The sequence below is a fragment of the Leuciscus leuciscus genome (assembly GCF_965113295.1).
Source record: "Leuciscus leuciscus genome assembly, chromosome: 9".
NCBI lineage: Eukaryota > Metazoa > Chordata > Actinopteri > Cypriniformes > Leuciscidae > Leuciscus > Leuciscus leuciscus.
Genome location: NC_138733.1, coordinates 16,429,188 through 16,445,880, shown reverse-complemented (window position 1 = coordinate 16,445,880; position 16,693 = coordinate 16,429,188). Strand labels below are relative to the sequence as shown.

General features: G+C 38.1%; 1 protein-coding gene and 2 long non-coding RNA genes across 3 annotated transcripts in view; 1 reads left to right on the top strand and 2 right to left on the bottom strand.

Annotated features, from left to right (window-relative positions):
• The window catches only part of tyw1 (tRNA-yW synthesizing protein 1 homolog), a 58,668-nt gene extending 52,142 nt beyond the window's left edge, over nucleotides 1-6,526 (top strand). The window contains exon 16 of the mRNA XM_082181023.1: nucleotides 6,029-6,526. Within this exon, the coding sequence (XP_082037149.1) occupies nucleotides 6,029-6,250 (222 nt within the window). The 3' untranslated portion in view covers nucleotides 6,251-6,526. The remainder of the gene's footprint in view (nucleotides 1-6,028) is intronic.
• A 114-nt stretch (nucleotides 6,527-6,640) lies between these two features.
• On the bottom strand, nucleotides 6,641-9,868 carry LOC309507022. The gene is made up of 2 exons (XR_014208998.1): nucleotides 7,228-9,868; nucleotides 6,641-7,098 (listed from the first exon to the last, which is right to left on the bottom strand). It is a non-coding gene; the product is annotated as an uncharacterized lncRNA (long non-coding RNA).
• Nucleotides 9,869-12,539: 2,671 nt separating this feature from the next.
• LOC309507025 lies at nucleotides 12,540-15,883 on the bottom strand. Its single transcript, XR_014209001.1, has 3 exons — nucleotides 15,585-15,883; nucleotides 14,657-14,870; nucleotides 12,540-12,672 (listed from the first exon to the last, which is right to left on the bottom strand). It is a non-coding gene; the product is annotated as an uncharacterized lncRNA (long non-coding RNA).
• Nucleotides 15,884-16,693: the final 810 nt, after the last annotated feature.

Below are 16,693 nucleotides of genomic sequence, written 5' to 3'. Positions count from 1 at the left end.
CTGAACTAATTCCCTTGAGCTCAACTTTCTATAGGAAGGAAAACAATGCAGGGTTAAACAAGGATGTAAATCCATCAAGAGTTTTACAAGTAGTAGAAGAAGCTTGATTTTCTTAATTGTGAATGGCTCATGCAAAACACACTAACACAATACAAAGATGCTGCTGCTTTAGGTCATTTCTAGGGTGGTTTTGGGTGATTTCTGTGTGATTACTTTATGGCCCAGGTCAAAAGATTTGTGTGAAATTCAGGTCAGTAGATATGGTTCGTGTCCCTCTTTCAGTTTAAGTCTTTGCCCTTTTTATCTTTCTGATTGCTTAAAGTAATAGCACATCTCTACTCAGCACGCAGAATGCTTTAGTTATCATTCATGTCTATAACACAAACTCTGCAGGGTAAATTTAATATTTAGTGTATTACTTACGGGCCTGGTTTCACAGACAGGGCTTAGATTAAGCCAGGATTTGGCCTTTGTCTTAAATGTCCTTAAATGTTAAATGTCCTAATTGATCATTGTCTTGAGACAAAACAGTGGCACTGACATATTTTAAGATAAAACGGCTAAAGCATGTATTTTAGTCTGGGACTAGGTTTAAGCCTTGTCTGTGAAACTGGGGGACGCTGTACTTTCAGCCCTGTGTTTGCACAATAGTAATAGAGAAGCTTGCCTTAGTAAGCACCACTAATAAGAGATGTAGCCTTGAAGCATATTGCATTTTTCAAAAGCCTTAGCTGGCCTTATGAATATTCATTAATTCATAAACAAGATTGCCCATTTAAATTTTAGAATCCCAGAGTAGTCTCACAGTATAACTACTACATCAGACTATAGAAACCCCTTAGCACAGCTTACAGAACAGACCATCAATCATTTTTGGGGATGTTTATAGTGTTTAGGGAGTGAAAGAGGGGCTGCAGTCAGTGTTGGGTGATGTGGCATCCCAAAGCCACATTTGCGTTATGGCTTCATATGCTTAGTGCTCCCTGTTAGCTACGCAGAATGGAACTTAAAGTGCACTCTCTCAATGGCGTGGCCATCTGTTGGTGTGGCAGATGTGGGTAATCTTGCTCTAGGAAAAAAAAGGTCTTCCACATTCCCACCCTCTTATATGGCATCTAAAGTTCAGTGTTCCTGCCTATCTTCATCTTGGACTATATTGAGGAAGATGCTTTGAAACTATAGCTTGCTGAGCCATAATTTATAGTTCACTGCCCTTTGGGATATGTATCTGACACAAACACTATGAGGATATTGATTAGGGTTATAGCATATTATTAATTCCTATATTAATTCAATCGGTTAATAGCTGTTGTTTATCATATTGGTCAACTGGACATCCCAACACTATTTGGGAGAGAAAAGAGTGATTTTGATTCTGCCCAGTCATCTTACTAAGTGTAAACAACCTAGTAGAAATGTTATTTTTAGTTACTTCCCAACAGTAGTTTACTAATGTGAGTAATATATGAGAATGCTGAGCCGAACCACATGTGTGTAAGAATGACAATGAGGGGAAGAGATCTTAAAAGTGGTTGGGGATGTATCCGGGGATGTATCCGTGGACTTTCCTGAGAGACAAGTTGTGTCCCATGTGAGCCTTCATCTTCCGACTGCTGAATATCTGTGAAGGAGGCTGTGGAGGTATTCACCTCAGCAAATTACTCTGTAATAAAACATGCAGCTGAGGAAGAAGGTTCCCCAGAGGATGCGAACTGCTTAAGGCTTTACAGACTGACTGTAGACTGAGATAGCATTTGGGAGGCTGCCTCTAGGAAGCTTCAGGTAAGCAGCTAAACCGAGATAATAATGACACAAGGACAATAATCCCATGCTTGGCACTGCGTTAAGAGGACGTGGTGACCTTGACATTTTCAGTAGTGGAAAGGTATGTTTGCTTCTTAGTTGTGGTGCACGTGACCAGGTTGTCTTTGAGGCAGCGGACAGCTTTCAGCAACTTGGACAACGGTTATCATCGAGAGCCTGCTCTGGTCTGATCCACTCTTGACAGCTTTGTTAGCTGCTGGACATCTTCCATTTCTGCAGTCGAAAGGACAGTTTCTCTCCTTGGATACGTGCAATGAGGCATGCAGAAAATACTTTGCAACAGCCAAGTCTGCTTATTCCATGTCCTTTTCTTGTTCTACTGCTCTGGTTCTTCAAGTCTCAACTACACTCTAAAAATGGCTGGGTTAAAAACAACCCATTTGGCAACCCAGTGCTGGGTAAATATTGGACAGAACACATGCTGGGTTAAATTAACCCAGTGACATTTTAACTCCGCAGGCTGGGTTGTTGAGAAAACCCAAGATGTAGTCATTTCTTACCATTAATGGATTTGCTATTCTGGGTTATTTTTGCTGGGTTATTCTTATAATTTCACCTGTGCTTTACTGTAAAAATATGAATTAAGAAATAATGAAGAACATGTTTAGACTTAAAATAATCATGTGTTAAAATTGGCAGCAATGACAACAAACTGCACATAAAATTTAAATGCAAAAATCATTTAGTGCTGACATCAAAGTAGTTAAATATTGTCAGTTTTATAAATAAATAAAGAAGATTAGTTCTAAAACTATTACATGTTTAATGGTTTAAATACAGTGACATTGACAATTATATTTTAAATTCAGCGAATGCAAAATCATTTAAAAATACATCAAGTATTAAATAGTCAAATACAATTAAAGAAAGAAAGAAGATTAGTTATGAACAATGACATTTATACGTTTAACTATTACATGTTTAACGGTTTAAATAAGCAGTGAAATCGACAGACAATTATTTTTAAAGTCAGCGAATGCAAAATCATTTTTAAAATATGCAAAAATTTACATAAGTATAGTTAAATAAAGTCAAATACAGTTAAGAAAGAAAGAAAATTAGTTCCGAACAATGTAATTTATGCCATTTAATTCTTAGGAAATTAAAGTGAAATTCACAGATGTGCAAGATTGTATTTTACAGTATGTGAAATAAAAAATTTTTAGACTCTGAAGAAGACGACTCTTAGATGCAGGTTTTGTAGACTCTGCCCGGTTTAGAAATTCCACCATGTTCGTTCCGACCTATAAAAGAAAATAAATACAATATAGATTGTTTCAATGGCAACTGTTTCATTATTCAGTTGAAGTCAGTTCAGTGTTGATTCAGTTCAGTTCAATAACTGTGTAAAGTTCATCATGAAATGGAGTTCATCATGATTTCAACAATCAATATTTTTATTTGCCGAAAAGCCGTATAATAAGTGGTAAGCTTTACATTGTGTTGTTTGATCTTTGTTTTGTCTAGGATCAAAGTTGCTTAACAGGAATTGTTTTGAGGTAATAAAGTTAAGTTAGATAATGTACATCCAGTCAGTTTTCATCACAAAATAAACTCCTTCAGGGTGATACGAGATCCCTCCACTTTGTATTGATTACCCTGTTGAAGTTTATTCTGCAATATCAACTGGCTGGATGTACAGTATCCCTTGCTTAATGCACAGGCAGTTCCAGTCAGGTTACAATGCAATTTAAATAGCAGTTATGCGGTTTTATACTTACTAGTTGAAGATCAATGAAAGCCTTTCTAGCTTCGTCAATAGATGGACGAAATACCTTCTGACCACTATGTACACCGTGGCAGCAAGAAGAAGGGGAAGGACCAAAAGAGCAACATCACCTCTATTCTCTGCAGAAAAGAGACATGACATCTCAGAAACAGGACCAGCTACAACAAATATATACTAAAGTTAGTGCAATAAACTACAGACATAAAATAAATATGCAATAATGATACTAAATATCTAAGGTTGCCTTTTATGTTGTATGGAAGATTTAAAACAACAAACATCACCTTTTTTTCCAAGGACTGATTCAACTTTTCTTCCGTAATTGCAATCCTTAAAATTCTGTTACATAAAATAGGCCTTTGGAGTGACTGAGCTTTGTAATCTTAGATTTTTTTATGCTCAAACAGCAACATAACACACTAACTAAAGTAGAAACAATTAAAAAGCATAATAGGGCCCTTAATTTTTTCCTTTAAAAAATGTACATGTAGCTACTGCATCTGATATTTATCCAAATGAATCGACATTGAACATGTCGATACGACCGGGTAACTGCCACTCGAAGACTTTTTCCCAGATGTATCCATATTGTTTTCTAAGTTGAAAAAAAACCCTGAAATTTTAAATTACATCACTTACCAAAAACGAATTTATGTATGTAAAAAATACTTTTTGTACCACACGTGCATCAAATCACCTCACTGGTCCAACCCACGGCACTGATGCACGCACGCACTTTGAAGGTTTTCGCGGTGCTAATAAGTCGATTCATTTCCGGGAATCATTTCGTTTCAAAATTGGTGAACCAGTTTATTTGAACCGGATGGTAGTTTATTTTAGACCTGCGGTCCCACGACATTTTACGTAGGCTACTTTTTATGCCTTTTACATGTCGGTATGGACAATTGCAGGCGTTTTACAGTGAGTCATATTACTCAATTGTTTTGAGTGACTCGACTCACTTTGTTTAATTCGCTTGTCAGTGACAGAAACGACTCTTTACTCTGTTTTCACAGATATTCACATATTTCATAGTTCCATGTGATACAGAATCATTAACTGTATTAATCTGTCGTCTCACATACCTTGAAATGACTATGCGAGTCAATATCTGATTCTGAGGTAACAATTGTTTGTCGTAGGCCTACAAGTTGCATCACCAATTTTAGTCTGCATAAGTTTAAGAATTTTTGCTGCGAAATTATTAATAAAAAAACATTATATAAACTTACCTTAAAACAGTGTCACCCAGCTGCTTTGCCCCTCAAGATGACAGTTTGGGAGCGAATTTAAACATCTCCATTTGGCGCGAAGCTCGTGAAACAACCCAGCTGTGCAGAAACAACCCAGCGTTGCTACCCAGCAGGTTTAACCCAACTACTGGGAAATTAAAACTACCCAAAGGTGTTCAAAATGTGATAAAATAACCCAACAGACTCAACCCAGTATTCTGGGTTAAAAAACAACCCAGCATTTTTTAGAGTGTAGATGGCAAGTTTCCCTTGAAAGAGTTCTATTCACTTCTAAGTCTTGTCTTTCTTTCATAAAGGCTTTTCCCTTGACCCCAGCCTCTAGCAAACCAATGAGCAACCTCAACAATGTCCTCAAAGCAAAATATACTACACCTAAATCAATTTTGTGGCAATGAGGAAATAAAGGGTATGTTGAGAGATGGGAGGAACAGGAGTTTGGTGCCTATAGCTGATTGCATCACCATGCTGAGCATGGATCACAGTACAGCATCTCATCAGTACAGTGTGAAATGTAATCATTGCAGTTCCCCACTAGGACTCCTTATGTCTGTGTGTTGGAGAATGGTTTAGAGGCACTGATTAAATGTATAGGGTGGGAAAACAAGCAGAACTAGGCTGTGCCTACACCCTCAAAGCTTGTCCAACCAAAGTCGAGATTGGTCAAGATTGATTGAAACAAGTTTTTTGCAAAAGGACTGGCCGAAGACCACATATCCAGCATTGTAACTCGATGAAACTGAATTCTACTTTTAACCCATCACAGACCACACCTCAAATGGCACTCTCTTGATGAGGACAATTATGCAGCATTGTCCTGAAGATTGTAGGGTGTCTCTTTGATAACTTGCGATTCTGAAGGGTGCTGAAGAGTGCCTACACTCCTAATGTACCGAAGTCTACAGCGTTTTAGTGTGGACTCTGAGGACTTCAAGAACTGAGTGTGGGCTTCAAACGTGTTTTGCATGAAAGACCACCAGCTCTGTGTTCTCTGAAAAGCAACTTCCTTTGCCCTCTTCCTCTGATTCGCTTGTCTTGGTGTTCAGTAACAGAGCTTTGCCCAGTTTTTAGTGTATAAGTTTGGATTAGTCAAAGTGAACACCTGTCAGGCAGGGAGACTCAGCTCACTCCAATCTTCAGCTGTGTGTCTGTTTGTGTGTGTTATTCATCACAGTACTCTGACCTGCTGTCTGTCTTACCTCTTTTCTTTCCTGTGTGTCTGCAGTTCAAAGTCGATGGGGAGTGGTGGACGTGGATTGACTATGAGCGCTTCCAGGAGCTCATTCAAGAATACGATGAGAGCGGGGGCACCACGAGCTTCTCTGCAATGGACTATATGGCCAAGACCCCCAGCTGGGCCGTATTTGGGGCCCGAGAGAGGGGATTTGATCCTTTGGACACACGCTTCCAGAGAAAGAATAAGACCAAAGATATCTCAGGGTGTTGATATTACTCTTGCCTTCCTACTTCAAGTCTGTAGAGGAATGTGCATTTTAAATGATTAACACTTGATTAACTGCCCTCAAGATTAAGATTGTTTTTATTATTTTAGCCAAGGCTCAGATTGTCTTCCAAGACTTGCCTTAGGGATGAAATTCTGGTGAGCATAAAGTACACATTTGCTGTCCTTGCATATACTTGATAACTATTTTTCATGCTGTTTTAATGAATGTTAGCTTTTGTTTTTAGTTGTGGTCACGGTAATAAAGAATTTCATTTTCAAGTCCTGCTCAGCTCTGGATCTAATAACTAGTAAGAATACAGAATGAAGGACGGAACGGAAGAACCAGTGACTTGAATTTAAGGCTTCATTTACTCATACCACCTTAGGGCCTAAATTTAGAGAGCACAGGAGGAAAGAACTGCAAAAGAAAAATCACTATAGTTACCTTCGTTAATAACATGTCACCTCAAACTGTGATTTGTGCGTTCTTTTAGACATTTAGAGGGCAGTTGAGTCAGATGGGACTTTGAATGGATTGGTTCTTGCAGGTCAGCTGATGATGCAGCTGAAAGCTGTTTGGAATCAGAACTGCCCCATAAATATCTCTGTAACGACCAAGTCATTGAAATGTGAAATTGCAACTCTTACTTCTGCATTGTCTCTTGCTGTCCTCTACGTTTTGTCTTGGATATTTTTACACAAATTTGACAGATTGCAAACAAGTCAAATGTCACTAAAGATTATTTTCTATTTTATCATTATTTGCCGCCATGAAAGCTTTGTCTTGAGAAATGTTGCAATGCAGTTTTGAGCAGTGCTGCCAGGTTTCACTAGAGCAGAGGTCTTCAATCCTGCTCCTGGAGGGCCACTGTCCTGCAGAGTTTAGTTCCAAACCTAATCAAACACACCTGAATCTGCTCATCAAGCTCTTCAGGAGCGCTTGTAAAAACAAAGGCAGGTGTGCTGAAAAAGGTTGGAACTAAACTCTGCAGGACACTGCACTAGAGAAATAATCAACCTGGTCTGAAAAAAAACAAAACAATCCGAAAATAAGCGACCCGGTATTATGATGTCAAAATATTATAACTTATGTTCTGTAACTTAGTCTTAAAACAGGTAACTGGCATGAATGACAGCACCATTTCATGGGAAAAGGTAGAGCACTCATTCAAACTGATTGGCAGACAGAGATGCATTATCACACACTAAATAATGATAAAGTGCTCATATATGTTGTCCTATGAGTGCCAACCTCTAACACGCCCAAATACGCAACTGTATTCTGGAAGTAAGCCCCAAAAAAATGCAACCTGCGACTGCCCAAATCAATAAGCGTCTTGTTTGTAAAAACAGGCCGCAGTCGCATATAAAAAAGCGAACTTGGCAACTCTGGTTATGAGCCTGCTGTTCATGCTTTATAGGGTTTCATTCATATTTTAAATTCACCCAAAAGGTATCTACAAACCACATTTGTTATTCATTTCATGCACATACAGATGCTTGCAAATCAATTTGAGTTTTGTTGTAGCTGCTTTCTTGGTGTCTTCTTATTAAAAATGTCTTTATGAAATGTCTTTATGTTGTCCTACAGGAGTTTGAATGGTATTGTAAGAGAAGGGAATGTACTTGAAGCTGAGTGAACTAGGTCACAGCCATTTCCTGAGTTCTGCAACTGAATGAAGCTGAAATCTTTGGTCTTGTGTGAAGAAAATAATATAATAAGACCAGACACAGAAGTCCCTGCCTTATGTCCCTCTGTTCAAAATAATAGTGCTTTCATCCAGTCATTGGGTTGTTCCTACTTTATAGCTTTTATTTATGAAATATAAAGTGTCCATTGCTCAAAACTCTGACAGAGTGTATATTAAGGAATGAAATGGCAATGCTATTGTTTGCTTTGTCAAAGCAAATATGAAAAAAGTGGCAAACAATATCTGCAATCCTATTCTTTAAGTTCACAATGATTTCTCTTGTCTCTGGATTCTGACAAGTTAGCTACTGAAAACGCTTATACGGCTGAAAGTTCATTGGATTTATTGGAATGTTTAAACTACACTTTTGATCCCAGCCTTTAAAGTGCCTTGTCTCCTAGTTGTTTAAAGATAACAGAAACAGAGAGTGTAATGGTCTGTGACGAGTGACAGAAAAGCTATTTCACACCTCTGTGAAATAGGTGCTGCGCTGATCTAGGCTAATGTGAAAGTGTCTTCCTCATGCATTTCAGTCACTTTAGCAAGCCGAAGGGAATTCACCACCCAAATACACTTTTTTTTTTTTTTTTGTGGTCCTTGAGGGCAGTTTATTCTGAATTGAATTAGGTTATTTCTGGGAAGTTGACTTTTGCAGCAGTATAATTGTTTGATTTGGATGCTTTCACATGTGATTGACTTAGTAATGCTGTGGAAATGTGTACCTTTTTACAACAACAGTCCAGTTTATCAGGTATCAGGCGTATCTTAGTTTAAAGGCATACTACTCTTTAGGTCCCGACTGCAATATATATATTTTTATACCTTTTAAAATAACTTTTGCTTATTCAGAACAGTAGGTTTTGTGTGTGTGTGGGGGAATTATGAGGAATTTGTAAATGTCAAAGTACATGTTTTTTAGTTTTTTTTATGTGCTTAAACAATTTTTTTATTTCGCAAGCTCCGTTATTAATGGATTTCCCCATCACAAGTTCTCTCGGTTATGGCATCCTAAACCTCAGTCCTTCAATTGTTTTTTACAGAGGGTGGGAAAAGAGACAAGCTGTGCTGGAACAGCACGAGCCTCCAGTCTCAATACCTCTGTCTCAGGTTCTGTTTTTATCCTCAAGTCCAACTGTCTTCTGAATGTTTCAAAGGGACCTAAAATCCTGTGCTTAGTGGGGAAAAACATGTTGACAGACAGTAGGCTAATTCTGACTAGCAAGAGCAAAAGAAATTGCCCTATGCTTGACATTGTGTTTTGATGTGTTGTCATAAAAATATTTCAAAGTTTAAAATATTTCAAAGGATCTGTGACAACTTTGATTGTGTCTCACAGATGTTTCCACTGAAGTCATGCAGCGCAAGACAGTCACAATCTGGACCTTTTGGTATCAGAATAGTCAGACATTTAAAAGATAAAAGGGTGATGAGTGATAATTTTTAGACTTTTTCTTGTGCAGAAAATATTACATTTGTCACTTCTTTTTCACATAAAATTTTAGTAAATTTTTCTCTGACTAAAATGTCACGTAATTGCTCCTCATACAACTATCTAATTATTGCACTATGATGTTGTCTTCTAGTCTATGCTTCCGTTTTTCTGTATCCCTAAGCTGCGTTTTTACAGAAATGTACCTGTAAATTGTTTTGCACAAGTTTGTTCATGTTCACTCATATGCATGCATCCAAAACTTGTGTATATGCAAGTTGTAATATCACAAAGTTTAAAATTGTCATTCCTAACATTATCTACTATGATTGGGTATTTAAAATAAACATACTGTTGACAAAAATATAATTAAGTATTGTGGTAAGCAGGGTGGGGCCAAGAGCCTTGGGAATGGAGCGAGGTTGGTTGCGCGAATGTTAATATTTCACACCGGTCTCGAGTCCCACTGAGGAGCTCCGGAACGATAAGAAGAAGAGTGACAACAGTAGGGGTTGCACGACTACTAATTTCTGCTAGTCGATTTCTTATCAAAACAATACTCGAGTTACTTGACTACTCGTGGTTCATGCTACTGTAAATGAAAAGACATGAAATAGCTAGATCTTATCAATAAACATTTATTAATTCATAGCCTAATGCAACAATTACATAAGTAAACTCTCAAAACATTATAATTATGACATTTCATTTTTAAATTTTCATGTAACAGTCTAAAGCCAAATAAATAGCCGTTCTTGCCTTTCATTTCAGACGTATGCTTCTAGGGGCCGTTCACATATCGCGTCTTTTTCGCGCTCAAGGTCGTTATTTCAAATGTAGGCGCGCGGCGAGCGCGCTCATAATTATGGAAGCTTGTTTCCGCCACAGAAAAAAAAATAAAAAAAAATAAATTGCGACTTTTTATCTCACAATTCTGACTTTTTTTCTCAGAATTGCGAGATATGAAGTCAGAATTGTGAGATAAGTCGCAATTGCAAGATATAAAGTCAGAATTCTGAGAAAAAAAGTCAGAATTGCGTGATATAAAGTCAGAATTGCGAGATATAAAGTCAGAATTGTGTGATATAAAGTCAGAATTGCGTGAAATAAAGTCGCATTTGCGTGTTATAAAGTCAGAATTGCGAGATATAAAGTCAGAATTCTGACTTTTTTACTCGCAATTGCGACTTCCAATTCTAAGGGGGAAAAAAGACGGAGTTTTTTTTTTTTTTTTACCTCAGAATAGTTTATATCTCACAATTCTGACTTTATAACACGCAATTCTGACTTTATATCTCCCAATTGCGAGATATAAAGTCAGAATTGCGTGATATAAAGTCGCAATTGCGAGTAAAAAAGTCAGAATTCTGACTTTATATCTCGCAATTCTGACTTTATAACACGCAATTGCGACTTTATATCTCAGAATTCTGACTTTTTTTCTCAGAATTCTGACTTAATATCTCGCAATTCTGAGAAAAAAAGTCCGAATTGTGAGATAAAAAGTCGCAATTTTTTTATTTTATTTTTCAGTGGCGGAAACAAGCTTCCATACATAATGGAAGCAACGTGGTGCGCTAGTTTTTCCAGACGCGCCGATGCCGCGGCGAGATGAAAACATCTCAACTTTTCAGAATGCCTCAAGCGCACCGCAGGTCATGTGACAAAAACCAATCCGCTTCGGCCTTTCCGTAACATCATTGAAAGCTCGGCCGAACAGCTGATCGTAGCTGTACAGTACAGCGCATGGTACAGCGCGGCAGTTCATGGGTGCATAGCAACGACAGACGCCACGGGAGCGCAAGCGCTTAGGAGACAGCGGCACGGCCGCGCTTTCCACACGTTTTTAGACGCAACATGTGAACGCGGCCTCTTGCAGAGTTGGCCAATAACAATATTTTTGTCATCCTTGATGAAATACTTCAACACATCTGACGTGTGGTGTCTGTTGGTGACGTTCACCATTTTTAATTCATTTATGGTTAATGGACGCTCGAGTAGTCGATTGTTTCCGACAGCGTCGACTAGTGGTTGAAGTAGTCGATCTATCGACTATTCGACTAGTCTATGCAAGCCCTAGACAACAGTGACGGAAGAAAGAAGACCAGAGCTGGACTATGTTGGTGCTTTATTTTAGTTTGTGGCAGTCGTCCGTGAGGGGCTGTCGCTTTACTTTAATAATAATAAAATGAACAAAATGAAAGTTACGTTGAATGTTCGCCACTTCCCTCTTCCCTTATCAACAAACCTTGTTATGATTACTATTAATGATTATTAAAAAAAAAATAGTTAACAGCCATTGCCATCAGTAATTGTGCTGACTAGACGAGTTAGTCTTGCAGTGTGCGCTAGTTTTAGTTCTATTGTTTAGGTCTATAGGGATAAGGCAGGTATGTTATTCCAGGACCAACAAAAGATGTTGATCCAGAAACATGTCCTACTTGGCAGAATCACAACCATCACTGCTGCTTCTCTACCTTTCTCTGAATCCAACACTAACCCACTGCCTGAACAACTGAGGCGGTCAGGAGCCAATGGCAGCTCTGTTTTGTGGCTGAGAAGCCCAAAGCCCTGGGCTTCTTGTCAAACAGACAGATTTCGCTGGAGCTGGAGCCAAACTGAGCTGTCCGCTGCCAAAAAGGAAGTTGCTTAAAATGACAGCAACAGCTCTCAAAGCTCTCACCTACTAGAGAGGGATGCAAGTGAAGACCTTAATAGAATATGCTTCTGTTTATTTTCTTACAGAATACTAAATTCATCCTCATAACAGCTTTTTTTATTTATTCTTATTGTTTGTAAGTGCAACATCAGTACCAATCCAGAGACCGTGAAAGGAGAATCGTCTCTACTAATTCCCTTATTAACAGTCAATTAACCGTACGGCTGCAAGGAATGCAGTTTTGTCTGATGTTTCTTTGCTGGAAGATTTGCATTTTAATTAAAAAGCAACTTAATATATTTAGCACACAAAATGAATCACAATGTATCCCACATATTACACATAATCCATCTTAATGCCCATAAACAAGTGCCCAGTGATTACATGAATGGGTGCCTGGCCTCTATTACTGGCTGTCAGTTAATTATGTGGCAGTCTCAGGTCTTCCTGCCATCACAGGGTCCTGACCGGTGAAATGGGGATGATAATATATGTGAAGGAATAAGGATATCTACAACATCACTGCCTGTGCACACTGTAAAAATGGCCAGCTTACAGTGCTTAAACCGCTTAAACAACAGGGTAGGGTTGCACCAGCCGTTGGTAAGTTCTTTCTTAAATTGGAACGTTAAGTCCACACTATGGACTTGCAGTTCATAGAAAGCATCAGAAACCACAATTGTAAACGTTCAATCTTCAATTGCGCCTTATAATTCAGCTTCAATTATCACCCCGCAAGAACAATTACAGTGCTTTACAACTATAGAACAAAAAGAGTTAAATAAACGTATCACTTCATCTAAAACAACAACATGTTTATTAGATCCTATACCAACTAAACTACTGAAAGAAGTGTTACCTGTAGTGGAAGAGCCTCTCCTCAATATTATTAACTCGTCTTTATCTTTAGGTCATGTTCCAAGAACATTTAAACTGGCAGTTATAAAACCTCTCATTAAGAAACCACAATTAGATCATAATAACCTAGCAAATTATAGACCCATTTCAAATCCATTTATGTCTAAAATATTAGAAAAAGTGGTGTCCGCTCAACTGGGCTCTTTCTTGCAACAAAATGATATCTATGAAAAGTTTCAGTCTGGATTCAGACTGCACCATAGCACTGAAACTGCGCTCGTTAAAATCACAAATGATTTACTTTTAGCTTCTGACCAAGGCTGTATCTCAATACTAGTTTTACTTGATCTTAGTGCTGCGTTCGATACTATAGATCACACAATACTCTTAGATTGACTACAAAATTATACTGGTGTTCAAGGACAAGCATTAAGCTGGTTCAAATCATACCTATCTGACCGCATCATAACTCCAGTAAACTATGGAGTGCCGCAGGGATCTGTGTTGGGCCCTCTGTTATTCTCAATATATATGATGCCACTTGGAAATATTATAAGGAAACATGGAATTAGTTTGCATTGTTATGCTGATGACACTCAAATATATATTTCATCACGGCCGGATGAAAACGCTAAATTTTCCAAATTGACAGAGTGTGTTAAAGATATAAAAGATTGGATGATGCATAATTTTCTTTTATTAAATCCAGACAAGACAGAGGTAATACTTATCGGTTAAAAAAACCGCCCACAAAACCTCGCACAATACAACTTTAACATCATAGGATGTCCTGTTACTTTATCCTCTACAGTAAAAGACCTGGGTGTTATACTCGATTGCAACCTGTCTTTTGAAAATCATATTTCATATGTTACAAAAACAGCCTTTTTCCACCTTAGAAACATTGCTAAGCTACGTAATATGCTATCAGTTTCTGATGCAGAAAAGTTAGTTCATGCATTCATGACCTCGAGACTGGATTACTGTAATGCTTTATTAGCTGGTTGTCCTGCATCCTCAATAAACAAGCTACATTTAGTCCAAAATGCCGCCGCTAGAGTTCTTACTAGATCAAGAAAATATGATCATATAACACCGATTTTATCATCACTGCATTGGTTACCTATAAAGTTCCGTATTAATTACAAGGTATTGCTACTTACTTATAAAGCCCTAAACGGCATAGCTCCAGTCTATTTAACGGATCTTCTATCGCCCTATAATCCATCGCGCTCTTTAAGATCACTAAATTCAAGGCTTTTGGTCATACCTAGGATATCCAGAACCACCAAAGGAGGGAGAGCATTTTCAAATTTGGCTCCAAAACTCTGGAATAGTCTTCCTGATACTGTTCGTTGCTCAGACTCGCTCTCCCAGTTTAAAACTAGATTAAAGTCGCATCTCTTCAGCCAGGCATTCATATAATCCTACAGTTCAAACTACAATCCGGCCTCTAGCTCATAAATGCCAGAGGAGAACTGGCCCCTGACTGAGCCTGGGTTCTCCCAAGGTTTTTTTTTCTCCATTAGGTCACCTGATGGAGTTTTAGGACACCATTAGGTCACTTGATGGAGTTTTTCGGTTCCTTGCCACTGTTGCCTTTGGCTTGCTCAGTTGGGGATATTTTGGGGATATTTAATTTAATTTGATCAATCAATAAATTCCACTTGAAACAAAACTTGTTGTATTATTTTAATTTAATACTGTGAAGCTGCTTTGATACAATCTGTATTGTGAAAAGCGCTATACAAATATACTTGACTTGACTTGACTAGTTAGTAGCTGACTATGTAGGCTACTTTATTCTGTTGCACCATTTGTTCGTAAGGCAGAACGTAGCTAGTAGGTCGTAAACTCTCCGTTAAGTAATGCGTAGTCGCATAATATGACGTTTACCCTCGATGATCCAATAGCAGCCTTCAAATGCGTGAGCAGAAGTTGTTTAAATGCTGGGAATTTCAGTATATCCTTCATTCTAACTTTTGCCTCACTTAAAGGTTGTATCAGCGATTTCAGGCCCAAAAAAGGCCCAAACATAAATGATCACATTCATCTAATCTTTCCTAACGATCCGCTAGCTGCCCGCTCCATAAGCAGGCCGTCAAAACACCAGATCTCTGTAGCCAGCCTAGGCTCTGAGATCTGCACACAAAAACAATTGGTTTCACCAACCACTCAAAACCAAAATAAATAGTGTTCCAACCAATCACCGACAGGGGGTGGGTGTTGTGAGGTTTTGCGCTCGTGCACGGCTGCACGCAAAGTCGGAGCTGAAGAAGAACCAGCGTCTATCAACGAACAAGAGAAATTGAACATGGCTGAGTCAATCCCCAACTGGAGGAGGAGGATTAGGGCGAGGGAATACCATCGTGTTTATTCCAAGACACAAATAGTTATCGGGAAGGCTTTTGAAAGGTGAAGAGAACTTAAAGAACTGACATTTTTTAAATCGGACGCCGAGGTTGCACTGTTTTTTCTGGACAGGTGAGTAGCTGCTAATGCTGACTTGTTTGGATGTGAACTGTGTGTGAAAATAGGCTATCCTTCTTGAAAAAATATGCATTTAAAAAAATGCGCGTGCTGCGTGCATGATTGTTTTTTTCATGATGCACGAAACGGGAGGGAGGGGCGAGCTAACTTGGTTTGCTTGGGATCTCACTTCCAACACAAACAAGTGACGTCACCCACAATCGCTGATACAACCTTTAACTAACAGTAAAAATACGTTTCCATTAAATACAACACTTAATCATGAAAAACGTAAGTGTTTTTATTTGTAAATAACATTCAGAAACTATTTGAAACAAAATTAATAAGGATAAATAAGTATTGATACAAAAAGCAACATAAGAAATAACATTTATTGATTATGAATGATTTTATTTGACATGCACAACACGGACCTATGGGACAGATGCACAGCGGCATTCATGTTGATGAGCCGCTTACAAAGTAATCTATTCACAATGTTCTCTCTCTTAAAATGTAATCGAGTGTAAATGTCAGCATTATCATATATGTCTAAAGAATTGAAGAATCTGTCAGGTAAAAGAAGAGCTTATTGATGCAGTTCAATCTGTCTGCTATTTATCAACCGTGGCTACTCCTGATCGGAGGCTTCCGTAAATATTTGGTTTATACATAGAGTTACGCTTCAACTAAGTTTAATGGTGCAACGCAAAAATATTTAGTAGTGAATAAGTTGTATCTTAGTGCCCATTTACGTCAAAACTTGGCTAAGTTGTAACTTACGCACAGCTGGTGCAACCGGCCCCTGCACACTAACAAAAACCTGTCATGGTAGGCTACTTCTGTTGTTGTTGTTGTTGATTTGTAGTGTATTAACTAACATTAACAAAGATGAACAAAAACAGTAATAAATGTATTGCTCATTGTTAGTTCATGTTAGTTAATACATTAACTAATGTTTAATAAAGGAACCTTATTGTAAAGTGTTACCATTATCTGTTGTCTTTTTTAGTGTTCTTTTTGTTTTGGTTTTAATCTGTGTTGTTCTATTCTTTTTTTATGTTTGGTTAGTTTTTTAGTTTAGTTTAGTTTTTTTCCCTTGTTTTTTTGTTTGTTTTGTTTTGAAATACCATGGCAAAGCAGTGTTTTTGTTTTAGATATTTACCATCTTTGAAGTAGCACTCTTTTTGCTAATGGTTTCATCCCCTTTCTCAAGATGTTGCTGAGACCGAGATTGTGAAGTTTTATGTTGTTATGGACCTTGTGTGGAGATTGTTGTCTTTTCACAGAGCCTGGGAATCCTTAAAGGGACAGTTCACCTGAAAACGTTCACAGTGATT